The sequence below is a fragment of the Garra rufa genome, chromosome 2 (genome assembly GCF_049309525.1).
Source record: "Garra rufa chromosome 2, GarRuf1.0, whole genome shotgun sequence".
NCBI classification, from domain to species: domain Eukaryota; kingdom Metazoa; phylum Chordata; class Actinopteri; order Cypriniformes; family Cyprinidae; genus Garra; species Garra rufa.
Genome location: NC_133362.1, coordinates 21259856 through 21282839, shown reverse-complemented (window position 1 = coordinate 21282839; position 22984 = coordinate 21259856). Strand labels below are relative to the sequence as shown.

The 22984-nt window shown below is 37.5% G+C and overlaps 1 protein-coding gene across 1 annotated transcript; it reads left to right on the top strand.

Moving 5' to 3' along the window:
* The first annotated feature begins 5354 nt into the window (after positions 1-5354).
* hif1aa (hypoxia inducible factor 1 subunit alpha a) lies at positions 5355-22297 on the top strand. The gene is made up of 15 exons (XM_073833873.1): positions 5355-5540; positions 12668-12858; positions 12954-13099; positions 14257-14341; positions 14423-14535; positions 14647-14846; positions 15209-15315; positions 17017-17164; positions 17268-17524; positions 18276-18472; positions 18611-18715; positions 18828-19060; positions 19183-19285; positions 21075-21183; positions 21309-22297. The coding sequence occupies exons 1-15, from the start codon at positions 5512-5514 to the stop codon at positions 21470-21472; spliced, it is 2187 nt and encodes a 728-aa protein (XP_073689974.1). The 5' UTR covers positions 5355-5511; the 3' UTR covers positions 21473-22297.
* Positions 22298-22984: the final 687 nt, after the last annotated feature.

Genomic DNA, 22984 nt, shown 5'->3' with positions numbered 1-22984 from the left:
AAAAAGTCAATGGGGATCCTTATCAACATATAAAAAATGATTAAGGTTGACTGCTGATGGGTTTCTTGCAGGCATGAGTCAAGCTTTGAGGAAAACATTAACCTGATGAGAATAGTAATGAGTATCATTGTGTTTAAGGCCATTTGTCTTTGTCGTTTCTCCCTAAACACAATCCCCAGTTTCTCCTGCCTCAGTAAGAACTTACAAAACCGTGCTGTTGGTTTTTACCTTATCATGCTTACATCCGAAGGCAAATAACATTAGCAATACATCTTTGGTGTTGAGTGTGAAAAACATTGCAGATGTCATGGGAGATCCCATTAAGCAACTTGCCCTTACAAGTCTGGCCCAGCCCCAATTACTGTGCACTAGTGGAGGGCTTCCTGGAGAATCAACGTCAGCAGCCCATTTTCCTGTGGGAGACTACAACCCTGAAGACCAACAAACACAAAGCGCTATCCTTATTCGCTTAGAGCTATTTACAGTCTTTGGCAATGTGGGGGTAGGCGGTCACGGAAATCCTTGTATGGTCAAGGACATTCTCTTGAGGCGGTTGGATGACTCATCTTATAACAGTCTATACACAGAGGAGATTCCTGATCCTTCAAAGCCAGTTAACACAGTAATTCTGTGTATGTTGCTTAACATCGTCTTGTATTGTATTGTAGTCCCTTGTATACTCCAGTTCATTGTGGATGCAGGTGATGTTCTCTCCCAGAAAAGGTACTGGGCTAAGATGGCTGATCTCTTCATATCAGACCATTCATGCTGTGAGATTGTTTTGTTCCCTGTATGGCTTGCTTTTTGCTCCCTCTCAATATGCAATGCAATTTGTGTTATATGTCTCGGGTTTTGAATGGTTCATGCTTGACTGCTCATACATACAAAAGAGAATGACTTTTTTCATGGCAAGAAACAGGCTATAAACATGCATGCAACATCTAGGATTAGAATGCATGTCATATAGACAAAGCAAACAAAATGACATACTGTATGGCCCAGATTTATTTGTCAGTTTGAGTGTATTGGCGACAACCTGCTGTCCTCCCTGCTTGTGTCTGAACTGTTATAAAATTAGCCCTCTGTAATGCGTCTCTTAAAGGCCTTGGTGACAGATCAGTTTCCAGCCATTCCCAGGTCCAGTGGGCCATAATTACGTTTTATTGATTTCTCTTCTGCCCGTACGGATACCCTTTATTGAATGCAGAAAATCCATTTCAGTCTTAGCACCACTTCAACTCTAAAACACCATCTTGGACTGATTTTGTTTATTCTATTGATTTCTGTCTTGATAAATGAAGGGATGTAACGATTAGATCAGGATTCCCCATGGGGGAAAAAGACATCAAGACATCTTCAAATGTATCATATACTCTCAGGTGTTCTTCAAGTGTGTGCAAACAGTGCTTCGCCTTTAGGCCAGATCTTTTATGCTTCTCTGTATTGCGTAATGAGGCTTGACAGAGCAATAATACATGCATGTGTGTGTGTGGGTGTGTGTGAATTTTTATAGCTTGATGTTCATTATACTACATCAACGAAATGCTGCACAAAAGGTCTTTGCATGTTTCTCTGATCCTTTCCTTCAAAGTCCCTTTGCGTCCATTCAGCCCCTGCTGAGGGATGGAGAGATCAACTCTGAACAGGAGGATGAATAAGATTACTGTGGATTAGAGTTGGCACGTGTCCATCTGCTTCCCTCATTCATATACAGCGACATAACAGTTCTTTACCGCAATCCAGCAGCGGCAATGCTAATAAATTGGAAATGTACTTTCGCAAAGACCCTTTCATCCGAACACAACGTATAATAGACCTAGCAGGAACAGACTATGTGGGAGCAAATGTTTCCCTCAAGGACACAGTGGAGATGGAGCATGGCCTTGAACTCACTGAGCCCTGTTGTTTGCTCTCCTCTCAATATCCACTGGATTCTAATAGGAAACTCACTTCAAACCTGAAGTTCATTGAAGTTCATTTTATAGGATCTGTAATTTCGATTTTTTTAAACCTTACAGTTAGAAAAGTCAACAGACACTCATGGCAATTGGTGGTTAATTTTACTCACTCTTTAGGCATCCGAGGTGTATATGACTTACTTCTTTCTGACGAATCCAATTGGAGTTATATAAAAAATTATTCTGGCACTTCCAAGCTCTATGATGGCAATGATTTTCTCTTCATCAGTCCAAGACAAGTCCATTAAAGCACATCCATCCAATTAAAGGTGGCTCACATGGCTCCAAGGGGTGAATAAACGTCTCCTTTAGCAAATCGTATTTTTGTAAGAAAAATATCCATATTTAAAAGGTAACAATCACTTTAATCTAGCTTGCGCTAACAGTCCTACATGAAGGTAGTCTCGCGTAGCCAGACCTTCAGTCTGACGGCTGAAGGTGTGGAATTCATGGCTGCTTTCATTGGCCAAGGCCCGCCCATAAGACCGTTTGATCGACATGTCAAACAACCAATCACAGTTCGTTTCGTTCAGTGTCACGTTTCGGTGCGTGGAAATGCCCCCACAACAACAGACTGGCGTGCAACAAGTCAGTCATTGAAATAACCAGCATTGAAAGATAACGAAGAAGAGGGAGAACAAGCAGTAAGTCAGTAATTTGTTCACGAACATCGCAAATGTGTATAACAACAATGGCATATGCATAAGCACCTTTTAGCAAAACGCCGAGTACATCAGTCTGCGCTTTGTTTCCCGGCGGACCGAAAATAAACGCGACACTCGCGTCTCCCGGAATTCCGGTCAAATTCAACTAATCAGAGGAAGTTGTGCATGCGCCGCTCTAAAGTGACGAGCACGATTAAACGCTGATTAAATGCATTGAACGGTCAAGGATTAGAAGTACAAAATGAGGATTTGTAAAGAAAAATGTTGGAGGATTTCGATATAACCCAAGAGGAGACTGGTTTTCCTTTGCTAAACCAAGGAAACTTTGCTTCCTTTGCTCCTGTAAGACACGAGACTCACAGGCTTATGCGCAACGTCATACGCCATCCGCTTGGAGTGGCTTCCATGAACAACAGTTAGCGGAAGTTAGTGATTATTACATTTTAAATCTTACAAAAATGCACCTAACTAGGGTTGTGTATCGAGAACCGGTTCCATTTTAGAACCGGTTCCAAATTCCCATTAAACGGGTATTCGATAAGACACACGCATTTCGATTCTGCTTATGGATTCCCGCGTTCGCATTTTAATGTGATTTTCAAATGATTTAAGTGAGGAAAGAAAAGAATTTGCGCATTGTTTGCGTGCAGCGCACACATCTGAAACGTGAGCACGGAGAACAGCGGTCCCGATGCGGGTTCCCGACCTGTGTCCGTTCTCGAAACAGTTCCATGCATTTCCACTGCAGAAAAGGTTGTTCCGGCCCGGAACTGACTTCTCTTTCACATTTATTGACCAGTATGAACGAAATACGTCAGCATATCCTCATAAACACAGCGTTTTGTTTTTTTTTGTCTTGAGTGAACGTAAACATATAAGAAAGAAAACGCATGTGTAACAGTATTCTTAGGTCTGTGTTCGGTGTTAAAGAGACAGCCGCCTGTCATAAAGGTTAATCAAAGAACAAAAGAAAATCATTAACTGACTGAATATCTTTTATAAATTTAATGAGGACTAATCAATATTTTATTTATGAAAAAAACACTATGCAGTGTTTTTAAACTTTTGATTTAAATTTCTGTACCTGACATTTGTTCAGTTTTATTTATTAATGCTATTGCTAATTGATTTGCTCCTATTTTATTACTTGTCTTTACCAATTTAATGTGTAAAATTTTTATTAGACTAGTTGTTTGTTTTCTGTGGTATTTTTTGGTAAAACCATAGGCAAAAGACAGAATAAATATGTTTGACTAAAAACTTTTTAATGGATTTTTTTTTTATCATATTGGAATCGGAATGAGGAATCGATAAAAATCGGAATCGATAAGCTGAATCGGAACCGTAATCAGAATCGATAAAATTCAAACGATACCCAACCCTACACCTAACCCTTTATTCACCCCCATAGAGCTGTGTGAGGCACTTTTTTCATTATGTATATTATATATACACTCACCCATTGCCATTATAGAGCTCGGAAGTGCCAAGATAGTTTTTAATATAACTCCGACTGCATTCGTCTGAAAGGAGGAAGTCATATACCCCTAGGACGCCTGGAGGGTAAATAATAGATTAGTTTTCATTTTTGGGTGAACTATCCCTTCATGGGTGGACCTTTTTATTAAAATCCATACTAACCACATATGAATTCTTCAAACTCTCACCTGATAAAATATATTTTAAGATCAGGTTGGAAAGTATTTAATATATCATTTATTGTGAAAAGAGAGTGTCTAATAAAAGAAAGTGCTTTTTAAGAATATAAATGTTTAAACAGTCATTATATTTACTTTGAATGATTTTTACAGAGGAAGGCAAGTGTTGTGGTCAGTTTCAGGGAAATGTTCTCAGGTTTTTTCCACTGGGTTGTGTGGAAAAGGATGAGACACAGGGTTTATGCTGGAGTGCACGTCTTGTCTTGGTCACAGGACTAGAATTTGGGCAAAGGAACATCCTTCAAGAATTTTCTGGGCTGGAAAAGGTTTGTTGACATGCCTCTTTTAATATGGGAAAAGAAAGAGACCTTTTACAGTTAATGCATGTCATTAATAAAATTTGAATAATCTGTGACAAAACTGAAAACTGTTCTAATTACCATAATTTGTACCATGTTCTAATTACGTAAGTATATAATGTCTACTTTATAGTAGCATACTGTAGTTTGCCTACTTTAGTAGTACTAGCCTATGTACTATAAAGTTCTATCCCAACAGGCACTGGACGTCAATATAATGTCAGGTTGACGTTGGACCCCAACGTCGGACAGACGTTGCATTTTGGTTGAGAATGAAAATCGGGTTGACATCAGTATTTGACGTCAATTTGACGTTGACTTAACGTTGGATTTTGGTTATAAAGCGTAAAACAACAAAATATGAACGTCAGCTGACGTTCTGCAATCAAAAGGACTGAACAAAATAGTAAATAAGGTGAAAGTGACTCTTTGAGATTAGTTCATTGAATTAAACCGAATATGATGTTCGCGCTGAAACTGTGTTTACAATGATATGTGACCTCACGAATGCTCAATTTCCAATTATCTTTAATGTATTAAGCACACCCAAAAGCAACAGGCGTAGGGCAGCTTCTCTGAGAGCGTATAATGGCCTTTGGAGACTCACCAAAAATATCGCCAAAAATATCCTCACTGGAGCACCGCCGCGCGTTCCCGACTACGCAGAGGCATGTGACTGCGCGCCCACGAGAACCGTCAGCCAGATGCGGAGAAAGCGAGAGAGGAAAGGCGAAGCATCACTTTAACTTAATTCAACTTTATCTTCCAAACACTGAAACTCCTGCCGGACGTATTCTGTAAAACACCCAGGACTGACTATCATTTAAACGAACGAGGGTTTTTTTTTTTCTGTGAAGGAGTTCCGTTGATCATGGATTCAGTCGCACCTGGGAAAAAAAGGTAAACAAGCACCACTTACTGTGTTTAGATATGCGCTTGTATTTTGACAGTAACGTTTTATTAACTCTGTTTTGTCCTTGGCTTGTAGTTGCTGTCAAAGCCTCTCGATAATTTCCCCCTTATAACCTGTTGTTACATTTATAATTCATACGTCTGTATGAATGAAAACACGACAAGAGTATTTCTTTTAAATATCTGCAAGCTTTGCGAGGTTTTTGATAACTGTAGAAACGGAAAAGTTATAGAAAAACAACAACAACATCGTTGTAGAAAAGTGAACTGACTCTGCCACAGCTGTTTGTGCTCATATACTGATTCTCGAGGTTCATTGAAAAACTGAGTTGTTAATGAATCAATTGAACCGGTTCACAAAACTGATCTGGGCTGCGTTTTCCAAAAGCATCGTAAGCTTAAGTTGATCGTAGCTCCATTGGTTTCAATGGGTCTACGATGTACTTAAGCTTACGATGCTTTTGGGAAACGCAGCCCTGAATGATTTATTCAATAGAATCGAACAAATTGTTGTTAAGGCATGAAATCTGCCTAACTGCAATGAGAACTGTATTAATGTGATACAATGAGTGAGCTGAGTAGAAACATGTAGCATAAACCGAAGATTTGGCTTATGGCCCAATTTACTTTAATAGCCGAATAGCAGAAATAACGTGCAGTAGGCTACCTGATATATGACTTGATTGTATGACAGTTTTATCAACACACGTACGAGACAGTTGTAATAAATCGCCCTAAATGTAAATGCAAACTATTTTAGGTTCTAATGGACTTTTATGAGCTGAATCATGGCTTCAACAAACTGCAGACATAAATAAACAATAGGCTACATGGCGTTACTGGAACATGTTTTACAAATATCGAGGGACCAAGCTCTGACATAACACGTCATTAGGTAAAGGAATTGCTGAATGAATCTGTTTTCAAACCCATCACTGACACAGGTAAGATATCGGATTCTACTTTCAAAGGCTGGAGAACTGAACTCCATTTTACACCATTCCCATTTTTGGTCCAAAAGAGATCTCAGTCTGGATTTGACAGTCAATTCTAAGAGGTTTTATTGCACATGCGCAATGCTGAAGGATTTCTGACGAACCCGTTGAACCTACACATCACATACAGTGGGTTTGATTGATCATCTCCCCTTTAAAAATCACTCAGGAGCCTTGCTGGAAGATACGGCCTAGTGGCATTTAATTAAAAGCGGGGCTAAGTGCTTAAACATATTCAAGAGCCAAAATTCGAAATAAAAAAACATTTTTTTGCACCCTATTTTAAAGGGGTTAGTTTGGGTTCTTGCGTAGACATTCAATTCACTTTACAGTACTGTTCATCACGCTGGTCCACAAAACAGTCTGAAAAGCAGAATAAATAAACTTTCCATTGATGTATGGTTTGTTGGGATAGGACAATATTTGGCTTAGACAACTATTTGAAAATCTGGAATCTGAGGGTGCAAAAAAAATCTAAATATAAAATTAATTACCTTTAAAGTTGTCCATATGAAGTTCTTAGCAATGCATATTACTAATCAAAAATTAGGTTTTGATATATTTACGGTAGGAAATCTACAAAATATCTTCATGGAACATGACCTTTACTTAATCTCCTAATGATTTTTGGCATAAAAATTGATCATTTGACCCATACAATGAATTTTTGGCTACAAATATGCTCATTCCACTTAAGACTGGTTTTGTGGTCCATGGTCACATATAATGAATTTTATATTGTTAACAGTACAACTCAGCATTTGCATTTTAAACGACTGTGTAACACATGTAATTTGCATGGTGTCAGCTGTTTTTAAATGTGCAAACACGTTAGATCTTTGGTGTTTCTCTGCTCTCCTCTGAAAGCCAACTGTAGTGTTTTGCTTTGGATCAGCTGACACCTCTCCTCTTGGCTCTATGGTAAAGGTCCCCTGTGTGCTATCAGCTTGTGGCCTGTCGCTCCTGTCATTCGCAGGGGTGTAAAACGAAGCTGAGAAAGGTTAGGCTGCTCCTGCACTTATCAAACCAGCCATTCATCCTCTTAGAAACAGAATTCGTAAATAGAAGAGACTTTATTATCAGACAGCTGATGAAGACTGTTGACCTTTGCTTGAATAATGTCTCTTCGTGGTTCCAGTAACTGGCCCTCTAATGGAAGAGCTCTTTAGTATGGATTTCATTAACAGGTCTGTGGTTATTGGACGCTCCTCAAATGTGTTATAATGTCTAATAACTTATCCACGGGGTGCCAAGAAGCTCTAAATGTTGCATGAGCGCTTTAAAGGACAGGATAATAGCATTAACCTAAATTCTATTCAAAAGCCGGCATGATCCTATATCGTGTCCTGTTAAACACACAGCTTACTCATACGCACGGAGAGGGCTTTTGCTTACGCTTTGATAAAGTTCAGAAAGAGATCATACTAATGGTTGAGGTTGCACTTGCAAATGTAGTCGAGATGCATTACACAGAGATGTTTTCAAGCGAGTATGTATGCACTGTCCTTGCTAAAATATTTAGACCATAGTAAGCGTGCCTTATGTGTGTGTGCGCTATAAATAATGAATCATGTAGTCCCCTGCAGGAAGCAGTTTGTACTGGTCAGAAGGAGAGAAAACAGAGAGCAGGTTGACTGACAGAAAGCTTATTGGATCATTATTATTAAAACACACTGAGGGGCACAGCTCGCCTCGCAGAGGGGGCTGTGATCATGCTAAAGGCTCCGTCTGTCTGCGCTCTAAAGTCTGGCTCAGCACATCTGAGATGACTTCTAGATTATTATATCAAGAGTTCAGAGCATAATTGCTTTTTGTTTTTGTATATTAGATACCTTAGGCATCATTTCAGTTCAAAACAATCTGGCTCAAAGCTTACCTGTGTGTTCATATGGTGTGTCAAGTAAGTAACTTTAGTTAATGCATAAGGTATCATGACCTAACAATGGTATATACTGTAATTCTACAGCATTTATTAATTTTGGTCTACATATACTTTTTTAACATGAAATGTTTAGCTATTCAAGGTTCAACATTTTAGCTAATGCATTAACTAACGTTAACAATTTAAACCTTATTGCAAAGTGTTCAGCATCTTCCCTTGGGGCTTTTTGTGGACTATTATACGACACAATGCTTGGCTTGATGTTTTAATGTTCTCTCAGCAGGGGTTTGTGGTTAGCTCATTTTTCCACCGTGCTACTGTTGTGTTTTTGTTAGGCTTCGTATTATCTCTAAACAGCATCTGTAAATTCTCACAGAACGGATGTATTGTAACTTACAGTAGTCTACAGAACTACTCAATATGTCATACAGTATATCAAGACTAAAATTTTGAGCTGTATGCAGAACCTTGCAGGGTTTAGGTTGTAAACAAAGATTTGTTGTTGCTTGTTCAGTGAGGAAAGTATAGGGATACTCTGGTTTTGAAAGGAATATGCAATATATAAATGCATAACATCATTAGAATGGACAGTATGAAAATTAGATATTCATTTTGAGATTTACTAAAGATTATATTTACCAGTGATATTAAAGATTCACTATTAAGTGAGTTAGATGTTAAAATATGGAAAATAATCATGCACATTTTATAGCTGATATATATCCAATATATATATGTATTATCAACCACTGATTAATACTGTCAAATCACACACACTAGCCTACACCAGCAGCCTGCATAATGTTGCTATGAAGCATGGCTCCCATGTAGTCAAGGTCATTGTAGTGTGAAGGTTACTGAGATATGGTAATGATGGAAACGGAGTAGTAATATGGTTTTGATTGTACTGTTCTGTGCTAAACATGTCTACTACATCTCAAGTACATGTACATAATAGGACCTTAATTAATCCACATTTGTTTGATTGTGTATTTCTAATTAGTGTGTTGAAATGGAAATGGTCAGCGGGGTGACTGGAAGCTCTTGTGTGTTTGTTGGTATATGACTAATGGGTTTTTTTTTTGCCTTCACTGTTGTGTTTCATGTGAAACAGCATTTGCAGATAAAGCTCAAACAGGTTGAGTGATTCAGAGAAACAGACAGGAAGAGGGGTTAGACGACTAAGTGGTTTCTTTAGCATTCACTTTCAGGGCGATAGTCTGGCCAACATCCAGACGCTCTGGCTGCACTGTATCATCAGCGTACAGACCTCAAAGTGAGCTCTCAGAGTTCAAGAGTGTATGTTTGTGTGTAAGCTGTACATCTTCTAATGTATAGCTGTCTTGTCTCATGAGGGGCCCAAGAGAAAGACAGAAAATACATAAACACACACACACACACACACACACACACACACACACACACACACACACACACACACACACACACACACGTTGGGTTTACATGTTTTATGGGGACATTCCATAGGCGTAATGGTTTTTATACTGTACAAACCATACTTTCTATGGCCCTACACCTACCCTACACCTAAACCTAGCCCTCACAGGAGATTGTGCACACTTTTACTTCCTCAAAAAAACTCATTGTGCATGATTTATAAGCCTGTTTCCTCATGGGGACCTAAGAAATGTCCCCACAAGGTCAAAATCTACTGGTATTCCTATCCTTGTGGGGACATTTGGTCCCCACAACGTGATGAATACCAGGTATACACACACACACACACACACACACACACACACACACACTTGCATTTGTGGTGTATGGGGTATTGGCATAATGGTTTTATACTGAACAAACTGTATTTTCTGTCGCCCTACACCTAAACCTACCCCTTATAAGAAATTACTGGCAATTTTTTGATTTAATAAAACACCATTCTTTTAGTTTTTTAAGACTTCTGGTTAATGGGGACAAAGGAAGTGTCCTCATAAACCATGTTTACATTGAATTACTCATGTCATTTGTGTCTTCATAAACCATATATACCAGAACACAAACAAAAAAACACAAAACTGTGTACTTGTAGACAGACACTAATATAATATTTAATATTGTGGAATGTCTGGTAACAACTGAAAGTAGAAGAAAGTATCTATCACAAGGGACCTCTAAAATGTCTTTTTGTCTAAAATGTCTTTAATTTTTGGAGAATTGTGAACAATTTAAATTTAAAATAACATATAATCTTAAAGGCATTACAATCAATAATGTTCATATTTTTGCACATTATTTGCAGTTTTACAGATAATCCATAAATCTAAGAAATGGTCTAATATTTAATGTTAATGTTCAATGTAGTTATTAAATTTTTGATTTTAATAACCTAGCAAAATGTAAAATGCTTGATGGATAATTTTTTTTATTGGATTTATTAAATTTCATATATCCACCATTAATAGACAGTGGCTTTTGTTGTGCCTGATCTTATGGCGAGAATGTATCAACATGCAAAATACGTACCAATAAGTACATATTACTGCAATTTTACAACAGAAATGTCCACTAGAGGCGGTAAAACAGTAAGCACTTTTAATCGTTTTCATACACATTACTGATTACAGCTCCAATGTTTTGCTTTCCGGACGTAACAGACTTAGATTGTGGAATCCTTGGGTACGAATCTTGTGAAAAACATGACTCACAATGAAAGAATTGAAATATGAGAGATTGAAAAACAAACTAAAACGGCATGCTTGCGATTGCGTTTTTACGTCATCTTTGTATATGTTCATACTATCGGGTAGGTTTGGGTGAAGTGCAGATGGAACGTCATTTTATAGTTAGAGCGTCACTCAACAGACATTTCCAGTCAGAACTGCGGTGACATGGGCATATGTACGTTCACTAAAATGACATAGCTTTTGTCATTTTAGCCACTATGCACCTTGATACGCACTTCTAATGAATCGGACACCCTACAGCCTCATAGACTTAAGAGACACACACACGTGGCAGCCTTTGTAAGTCCATTAGAGCATAAGTGCACATGAAGTGCACCATTTGGGACAGGGCCACAGTCACTATCTGAGTAAATCAGTGATTTGAACGAATCAGTTGAATGAATGAGTCAACAACTAAATTATAAACACAGTCACTTGTTGCCACCTACTGGCATGATGATAACCTGCAGAAAGAATCATTGGTAAGTCCCCACCACCAATTAGGTCCAGATAATTGAAACATTTTAGAGAGAGTAAAATTGACTGCAACACAGATTTTTAGAATAAAAATATACTTTTTAGTTCTCATGTGCTCAATCACAGGCAGCTGAATGCAACCTTTCGAAATATATAAGCACATTGTAAAATTGTGTACACTGACACATCTTATCACCTTTCAGACATAGACATTACCACAAGCTAGAGACTGTCTACACTGGACATGACATTGCAAATCATTTAAACTTTATGTCATTACATCATAAATAGAACAACGTATCGGTTTACTGCCAGAGATTTGTTGTGTCACGTTGTGTATCACCGCATCCAGTGTAGACAGCATCAGTGATTATAATGAGTTCTAGTATGTGAAGTCGGCACCAAATTGAATGTGACCTTCACCCATGTCAAATGCATAAAAACATATAACTTACAAACTCAAACATATGTCTAATTCTGACTGATTTGACAATGTAAATTGTGGCTTCTCATGATCTAAATCTTGAGAAAGAGATGGAGTGGAAAGAAAAATCAAGCAGAATTAATTAAACAGTGTTGACATCTCTGACTAGTCTTGTCCACAGATGTTTTATGAGCTCTCGGTTTTCCGTATTTGCCCTGAGGACAGCTCACAGCAAACATCATGATGTCAGGAGCTGTACAGTAGGATCTTTGTGTGTGTGAAGGTGGTTTTACCTGCCTCGAGTCTTAATAAGGCGACTGTCTTTAGTTCAGGAGAACTAACCTGCCTGACCCTGCGTAACACAAAATTACACAGCACTCCACAGTACAGATTCATTATAACAGTATTATAAAGAAGCCCTGGAATGGAACATCATATCATGATGTTGATTTTTTTAATCAGCACCCTTAGTAATTCGCTCGCTTGACTGCATTTTTGCTTAATGTTTGCAGAACAATGTGAAGTTTGTGTGTGTATTTTAAAGCTCTTTGATGTATGTTTTTGACAGTTTAATACCACACAAGTTTGTAATGCTGAAGGCATTGAGCACAGCCGCTTACTGTGGATTGTATTTGTGTATGTGTTCATTATAGGGTGAGCTCAGAGCGAAGGAAGGAGAAATCCAGAGATGCGGCGCGTTGTCGGAGAGGAAAAGAGTCAGAGGTGTTTTATGAACTGGCCAGAGAACTGCCCCTCCCCCACAGTGTCACCTCTAACCTGGATAAAGCATCGGTCATGAGACTCGCTCTCAGTTACCTGCGCCTGCGTAAACTACTGAACACAGGTTTGAGAGATGAGAGAAATATTCAGTGAGATTCATTTGGTAGGCCTGTTGCGTTTGTTGCTGACAGCATCTGTTCATTTTTTGTCTTTCTTTAGATGTACTGGATGTGGAATCTGAAGTCGACTCTCAGTGGAACAGTTCATATCTGAAAGCTCTGGACGGGTTTCTCATGGTTCTTTCTGCTGATGGCGACATCGTCTACTTGACAGAGAATGTTAGCAAGTGTCTGGGGATTCCTCAGGTGATGCCAAACACACATGAATGCTTTTTAAAGAAGTCTCTTCTGCTCACCACCCTGCATTTATTTGATCCAAAGTACAGCAAAAATAAAATGGTTTTACTATTTAAAACAACTCTTTTCTATTTGAATATATTTTAAAATGTAATGTTATTCTTCTGATTAAAACTACATCTCAGTATCATTACTCCAGTCTTCAGTGTCACATGATCCTTCAGAAATCATTCTAATGCTAATTTGCTGTTCAAGAAACATTTATTATTATTATCAATAAATAAAACAGTTGTGTACATTTTTTTAAGATTCTTTGATGAATAGAAAGATTAAAAGATCAGAATTTAATAAAAAGCTTAATAATAGTGAGTATAATTAATTAATTAATTAATTTTTTGGGGACGAAATTAATACTTTTAATAAGCAAGGATGCTTTAAATTGATCAAAAGTGATGATAAGACATTTGTAATGTTACAAAAGATTTCTATTTCAGATAAATGCGGTTCTTCAGAACTTTCTATTCATCAAAGAAACCTGAAAAAGTCAGAGTATTAGAATTATTTTTGAAGGATCATGTGACTGGAGTAATGGTGTTAAAAATTCATTTTGAAATTGCAGGAATAAATTACATTTTAAAATGTATTCAAATAGAAGTATTTATTTTAAATAATAATAATAAAAACTAATGACTGTTTTTACTGTACTTTGGATTACATAAATGCAGGATTGGTGAGCAGAAGAGACTTCTTTTCTTAAAAAAATCATTTTTGTTCAGTTCATTGTCCTTTGTGAAAAAATATTATTATATTATTTATTTATATATTATTATATTATTTGTTTTTGTTTTTTCCTACTGACTGCAAACTTTTGAACAATAGTGCATGTGAAACTGGTAAGACAGTTTGGACACTAAAAAGGCCAGTTTTTACAATTTACAATGCATGCTTAATAATAATATTTTGTGTAAGAAACTGGGTTACTACATTACTACATTAGGTATTACTTTAGTATTTGTAATGAATTCCATATTCCACATTTCAGTGTAAGATACAAACTGTCTGATGTCAAACTGAATCTCTAATGTGGCAATGAATGTGTATCCAGGTCTTAGAAATTCTATTAATAACATGATTTATGTGTATTAAACCATTTCCCCCCTCTGTAGATCGAGCTTACTGGACACAGTGTGTTTGAATTTACTCATCCATGTGATCATGAGGAGCTCAGAGAAATGCTGGCACACAAGACTGGTAATATTCTCTCTTTTTCTCTCTGTATCAGTCACAGTTATGATCACTCAATCTCATCTCTCTCCCTTTTTCCACAATTAGGTCTGTCTAAGAAAGCAAAAGAGCAGCACACAAAGCGAAGTTTTCTATTGAGAATGAAATGTACACTGACCAGCAGAGGGCGCACTGTCAATGTCAAATCTGCCTCCTGGAAGGTATCACCCCTTACTTGTGCTTCACTTTTAACCATGTGACTGTACTTAAAGCGTCTTCTATATAGTGAACCTGGATCCATATTTATCCCTATCAGCCTCTCTTTCTGACAGGTGTTGCGCTGCTCGGGCCATATCCACACGACAGATGGCATTAAGGAGGGTGTGTGTGAGGAAAAAAATGTGGGTTCAACGTACCTGGTGCTCATCTGTGAGTCTATTCCCCACCCGGCAAACATTGAGGCTCCTCTGGATTCTAGAACATTTCTCAGCCGTCACACTTTAGATATGCGCTTCACCTACTGCGATGAGAGGTAAAGTCCCAGCACACCTGAGTGCTGTACAATAACACCTGCCCTGCTCAGCACAAAATTCAATGCTTATATGCTGACGGCAGCAACATCTACGGACACCTAATTCATACTTATAAAGAACTTGCTTCGAAACCTTCAGAATCTTGTGAAGTAGGTAGCATTTGGCTATTTGTCCTACCATTTTAGGACTAAGGGATATTTGGATATAATGTTTATTTAGTAAGAATATATGCATGTTCAGATGTGGAGATGTGGAGTCTGAACTGAAGTCCTGGATTTATGGCCTGTATTTCTTCGCCATCTAGTGGTAACTTGTGAAAGCTGCAGTGTGACAGAGCAAAATGCAACTTGTGTGTTTTCAGGATCACTGAGCTGTTGGGTTTTGATCCAGTGGATCTGTTGCAGCATTCTGTGTATGAATACTATCATGCACTGGATTCTGACCACATGACCAAAACACACCACAACCGTAAGTTCATATAAATGCAGTTCACTTCCATAAGCCTAAATGAAGATATATCATAATTTTTCATATGGGCCATTTTGCAGAATTGGTTCAGAATTGGTTCAAACTGAAAATCTAAAAATCTACTAAATTCATAATTTATTGGGTACTTTCAACTGGTACTTTCATGCCACTACCGAACGTTTAGTCAATTGGCTGAGACTGATTTTAACTACACCCCTACATTTATGATGTATATGAATATTCCTCTGTTACTCTCTCTCATAGCTACAAGGTGAGTAGATAGGTCCCATTATTTTGAGGTAAATTGTTTTCAAATGTCTGAAAATCTGTATGTAACTTTAAGGAATGTCTGCAATTAAGCAAACTTTTTTGAGTTATTTGTAGTTTTTATATGTGAACAACTGTTCAGAACTGCGCTAGCTAACCATGCGCTTGTTAGCATCTTTGAGCTAGGTTTAAAGGTATTTAAAATTGTCACTACTGAAACAGTCACTACTGAAACAGTTACTAATAAAACATTTGGAGAAGTTTCAGTAGTGACCTTGTTCTTATGTGTGTTATTCACTAATATTGTCACTACCGAAAGGGAACAGTTCTTTAGGGAACAACTGTACAAAAAAAATTTAGTACAGTTATGCAAATTTTTAGTATTTTAGTATGTTTTAGTATGTGGGTTAAAATGTGATGTAGTCACTACCAAACACTCCCGAAAATGTGCAGTCACTACCGAAACATAGGATGTTTTGTCAAAAATAAAGTGTATTGAATTATCAACTAAGATGTTATCATAGTGTTTGGTTCAATATATATTCAAACTACTGAATCCTTAATTTTGAAATCAGTATGATCAACTTTTTGCCTTTTACAAAGAAAAATTTTATTAAAAATACAACAAATCTCATAAATCTTATTTAAAAATACCTAGTTCTGCCATGAAACTCTAGATGATGCAGGCTGATGATATCACAGAGTTATACGACTTGGCATAAGCTGATTGGTTCGTGTTGCATACACAACCAATGAGCTTGCAGCTATTTAAATGGCTGGTAGCATTCACTTGGGCATTTCGCAGAGTTCCTCTGAAACACTCCACCTTCCCCAGCTCCATCTGTATAGATCTGCTACGAGTTATTTTATGCTATTTGTGCAGCAGCAGTATGTCTTAAATACTCACAGCACTGTATCGCATATGCTTTGGCAGTAGCAAGTTCTGTACTTGCTTGCAGCAGCAGCAGCAATACTCTACAACTACAGCGATAGCCAACAGCAGCGTAGCAGATCTATTTCGCCAATACCAAATACATTAACATTGTCATATCCACTACCATGCTAAACTTTTCAGAGAGTTGTCATGACAGAATTGTAATTATTATTGATTTACCTCTGAAAATCTTTTAAAAAGGTGGAAACAAAATATATATTTACAAGGAGGATGTAAGCAAAATCTTAATAGGTTAATATAACCCTTCTTATTAAATGATATATTACTGTGTTTCGGTAGTGACAAATTTGGGGAGAGGATATTCCAAAACTTTCTGAAAATACAATGTAAGAATTTAACTGCACAATTACTATGTACCTTGGATATTACGCAATTTGCATACATACAAAATTTGTGGAAAAATGTATTTTTTCCATACGTTTCCAACTCTGACTTTGAACCAGTTCTCTAGAATGGCCCATATATGTCTCTCTTTGCAGTGTTTGTGAAGGGACAAGTGTGTACTGGACAGTACCGGCTGCTGGCTAAAGCAGGAGGGTTTGCTTGGGCAGAGACTCAAGCCACTGTGATCTATAACAGTAAAAACTCCCAGCCACAGTGTGTGGTGTGTGTTAACTACATCCTCAGGTGAGACCTAGGGTGTGTCTTAAAATGCATGTGTCGACCTGAACACCAATATGTGCTTGTATTTGTATAAGTCGCTTTATTTTCATTCTTTCTTACTCTGCAGTGGCATTGAACAGCCCAAACAAATCCTGTCCATTCAGCAAACCAACAGCACAAAAATAAAACAGGAACAGGAAGAGCACCATGAGGAGTCACTTGGTGCTGAAGTGACTATGGCAGATCTGAAAGAGGAGGCAAAGGCAAAGGTTGAGAAAGAGAAAGAGGAGAGTGTGAGAGAGGAGATACATGACAGCCTCAAGGGGGAGCCAGAGGCACTTACTGTAGTAGACCCTGTCCTCACTCTGAATATCAACAGCTCAGGTTTGAATGCCACAATGACTTATCTAAATCAGATTTATTAGTTGTTCTGACGTGAGACCATCAATCGTGAAAGTTGTCATTTCATCCTACATCATCTTAAAATTTGATTTGATAGCATTAAATTGGCTATAATTAAATGGAATATTAGCATATTGTGTAATATATACAGTACTGTATACTGCTACTACTTTTAAGCTTACTACTGCTTTTTAAAGTATGTGACAATATCCACCTTATTTTTCACCTGAGTTTTTTAGCTGTATGTAAATAGTCTGTTATGCTGATTTATATTGCAAACTGGTATTTGTTATCATAATATTTTAATTTATTAATGTGATTATAAACTCGTTGGTTTGTAGCACAAGTAGTTTTACCATTAAGTGCACTTTATTGTTCTATTTTTTCTAATTATCTATAGCAGCTAATGAAACAGAAGTCTCTCACATTCACAGAAAATAGCTTACTTCAGTGTCGCAAAATAAAATGGATACAGTATTCAGCAATATTTAGAATGAGATATTACTCGATTACTCATACTCGATTAATTGTCAGCATAATCGACCGATTACTCAACAGCTCTAGTTTTGATGAAACAATTTCAAACTATACATGTAATCTTTTGACATAATTTAAGTCTTGTCATTCTGTATAATACTATCACTCACTGTTCATGAAAAGTAAAACATTTATTTTTTGACCATTTATAAGAAAGTACAGAGGATTTGAATGTCCATATGTTCATTTCTTGCAGACTCTGCAATCTCTGTGTTGACAGAAATTCCTCTCTACAATGATGTTATGTTGCCCTCTTCAAGTGTCCTGCTACCTCTCTCACCCCTCTCTCCTCCCTGCTCCTCCCTAAATGATGATGATGCTTCCACAGCCCATCTACAACCTGACGACTTCCCCTTCCCACAGTCTTTGGCTTCTGATTCTTCCAGATCCCAGGTGGAATCTAGTGCATTCAATCAATTACAGTGCATGTTCTCATACGTGTAAATGCTTTGTTTTACTTTTTCTAGTTTACTCTTTATAAAAAATATGTATATTTAATGTGACTTTGGATTGGTTGTTTGTTTATGTTAGGTTGATCTTCCTGTGGATTCAGAATTAAGTGACCAGCTAAAACCAGATCATGTGGAAAGACTGTTTTCTATGGATATAGAGTCCAAGATACCCTATAATACACAGGTAGATGACTTGAAAACACTGCATCCACACAGATGTCAATATAAGTCTAAGATGACCATATCAACCAACATTGCATCAAAATGTACTACACCCTCATGTGCTCATTTTTTAGGGAGTGGGTTTGGATCTGGAGATGTTAGCACCATACATTCCCATGGATGATGATTTCCAGCTGCGGACTGGTTCTCCAGCCGAGTCGATTTGTTCCAGCCCAGGTTCAGCGCTTGAACTGACCCCCTCCATCAGTACACAAACTGCCCCTGCTCTCCCAGCAGCCCCTCTAGACTTAGTGTCCTGTGACACTGTTCTACAGAATACTACAACCACAAAGCAGGACAACAACAGGTGAGACTTCATTTACAGAGAGACACTCTCAAATCAGATTTGTGCTGCAAACAAATGCTGAACAGATAAAACATGATTACTGTTATTTAAGAACAATCTGTTTTCTTTCTGTAACTCTCCAGAGAAATTATTCAAGATAGTGATATTTCTTCTAAATGTCACATCAACCCGAATCTACTCAAGAGGAAACTGGAGACCATACCTCTGTCTGAAGCAATAAGGCTGGTATGTGTGTATTATTGCAAACCAATCTGAGCGGACGTTTATTTCAATGAACTGTCTCATATCTTTGCTTATATAACAGTTCTTTCTTATCCTTGAATCTGATTGGCTTAGACAAGTGTGATATTCTAGTAATATCAGAACTTCACTTCATTTGTATCACTCCGCTTGTGGTATTTCTCACAGCAAGTGTAATGGCAGACACTTAAATCTATTATAATTTTATAAATAATAGATAGTAATAGTTTTTGTGTCAAAGAATCTAGTTTTAAGAGTTTTAGGAGTTTAGACTTTAAACAGGGCGTTCGTTAATAAACATAATTTCTATTTGAAAATTTGATTGAATGTTTTTGGAGATGTGAGCTCCAGGGCGTCAGCGGTCATTCAGCGCTCATGAACCTGACGAGAGCAGCCTTACCTTGACCAGATCTTCTATAAATCGCTGCTGGTTCTGATGTCTCCATAGCGGTTAAATGTGAGATACAATTTGTTTTAGGTAAATCTAACGGGCAGTCAAAGTCAAAGTCTCATCATGTTATTTTATGTAAATTTGATGCTGAGTGCTGCCTAGCAACTTTTATGATGGCTGTTGTTGTTTAATAAATATTATTATTTAATAAATAATTTTTAATAAAAATAATTGCAGTATTTAGAAAAGTATTTAGTATTGGGAACCAGTGTATGTGTTCGTGATGGTGATTAGATTCATTGTTCCGCAATTAGATGGCGACAAGAGACTTTATTTATGAATGAGTCAGCAGTACAGACTTTTATATTTATATTGACTTTTATATAACTGAAACAGGGTCATAAACCACTAAGTTATTTTTACTTTTAACAACACTTTGTAAGACAGCCAACAAATGCACTGAGCAGCTATACAGATATCGCTTTTGTCAGTGGACATTCAAACTAATGTTTTAATGTGAATATGAGACAGAGCTGAAGAATGAATGCTGTATCAGATGCAGGTAATCACACTCACTCAGTCCATCTCTACATTATGCTCTACATAATACAGTTAGCTTTTAATACAGTATTCCATTAGGCTTTCAATGAATTTTCAAATTAGTAATGGAGGCTTGGGCTCAGCTGTTAAACTGTCAAACTGAGATTTGAATTTGGTGTGGAAGTAGTTCGCCCAAAGGAGAGTTTTTAAAGACACTCCGTTGTTGTTTCTTATGTATTTACACGTGTGCTGTAGAACTGTTGTATAAATGCAGTATCACACTTGTAGCTATGCGATATGGCTGTATATTAGCATAATATATTACCTACGGCCGAATCACATCTGTGCCGATATACACTCATATCGCTGCTCATGTGATATTGCTCATTTATAAAGAAGATAGTTTCAGGCCTTGATTGTGACCTGCAGAATATAGCCATTAAATACTCTTTAAACATACACTTTGGGACCTCATTATATCAGTATATCTGCACCATTGTTTATGTGTGTTGCCGTTTTGATGTGAGAGGACAACAGGAGATTAATATGGATTATGGACTGGTATTTCCCCAGAAGCAACAGATTAAAGTTAAAATGCCTTAATAATGGATTTGGTTATTACAAACACACAGCTTTTTGCTTGACAAAGCATTAATTGGAGTCTGGAGTTGTATTTTAGTGTCCATGTAATAAGCAGAATAATGTGCAGTTAGCTGGGCATTATAGTAAAGTAAACCCCTTAAGGGTGTTTAAATCAGACTTTCTGACAAATAGCACTTTGCACAATTAATAGTAGGCCTAAATGATTGTTTTATTTTGACTGTTGATGGTGTTTCCTCCCAGGGCTCTGTGCTGCAGGTGGTGACTGATTTTCCAGAGAAAAAGGTCAGAAAATCAGAGGCTTCATCATCGGAAGGGCTTCGTCACGCCACGATACTGTTGCTGCCATCTGGTATGTCACCATGGAGACCACACATCAGTGTGCGAAACCCTTGTGAATACTCAGTTGTTTTTCACGATTGTACAGTGACTAACTGCTCTTTCTCTGTTGGTTTGTTTTTTTGTTTTTTTGCGCAGATGTTGCGAGTAGGTTATTGAGCAGATCGTCAGAGGGTGGAGCAATAGCGATGCCCCTTCCCCAGCTAACCCGTTATGACTGTGAGGTAAATGCACCTGTGACTGAGCGGCAGCACCTGCTACAGGGGGAGGAGCTACTGTGTGCCTTGGACCTTGTTATTTAAAGCAAAGCCATACTTGTTTTTTCCGATGATTAGGGAGATGTCAGTGGCATTATGGATTAACTTCCTTTGCAAAGAAACAGTGGTGAGCAATCAAAACAGCTGGGATGCTTCTGCTTCTAATGAGTCGATGTAATACAAGCTGGACATGAGAAAGCAAAAAACTAATAAATAATCAATGAGGGTAAAACAGAATTCATAGAGCAGTTATGAGCTATGCTCTTACAGGTTAGGAATACGCACAGAGAAGAGAATATATATATTCTTTTCTATATAAGATTGTATTGTGTGACAACTGCAAATATTATTCTTGCACAAACGACATGAATTTACCTGCAGCTTTCAGAAAATGTTATTTTATTAGCACTGCTGCTTTTATAATTACTTTCAAAGTGTCCCACATGAAAACATGGATGTAAACGTGTGTAAATGTTGTGCAATGTCTAAAGTGGCTGTTATTTTAATCCGTTTGATATATTATACAGCATTTGAGAGTAGTCAGCATTGGTAGAGCGATCCACATTACTACCTAAAACTACCTTAATGTTGAAATTATTACTCACTGTTGTTATAATTATGGCTGGAGATTTCTACTTAGGTAAATCTCTGAATATATCTAGGGCATTAACAAGTTAAAATGTTCTCTTGTGTTCCCTATGAGTTTCTTGTGTTACATTAACAGTGGCATATAGGAGGCATAAGATATGGTACAACGCCTAGTGTGTGAGCTTTGCTGCTGTGTGTTTCTCATGTTCTTCCGTGTCGTGTCACATCGTCTTCAGGATGATTGTAATGTCTGTGACAAATAAAAAATGGTTTTCAACAACATTCAGCTTAATGTATGTTTTAAATTTTAAAAATTTAAATTAGCCCATTATTTACTCACCCCCCAGGCATCGTTGTTGTACAGTATGTGACTTCTTTCTTTCAGATGAATGCAATCAGAGTTATATTAAAAATTGTTCTGGCTCCTTCAAGCTTTATAATGCAATGGGTGGGTGTTTCTCTTCATCAGTCTAAAATAAGTCCAATAAAGCGCATCCATCCGTAATAAAAAGTGCCTCGCACAGCTCCAAGGAGTAAATAAAGGCCTCCTGTAGTGTTTTTGTAAGAAAATATCCATATTTAAAACGTAATAATCACTTTTCTCTAGCTTACACTAACAGTTGTAGACAGAAGCAGTTCCGGGGCGAAATCCTCCGACATTTTTCTTTACAAATCCTCGTTTTGTACTTCTAATTCATAACTGTTGTTTTGTTTTGATTTCTCCAACGACAACGTCCTATGTCATCCGCCCAGAGCTGCTTCTGTGCAAGCTGAAGAAAAGTGATTATTACATTTAAATATGGATATTTTCCTTACAAAAACACATTGATTCACTACAGGAGGCCATTATTCACTCCTTAGAGCTGTGTTAGGCACTTTTTATTATGAATGGATGTGCTTTTTTGTACTTGTTTTAGACTGATGAAAAGAAACACTCATCCATTGCCTTATAAAGCTCGAAGGAGCCAG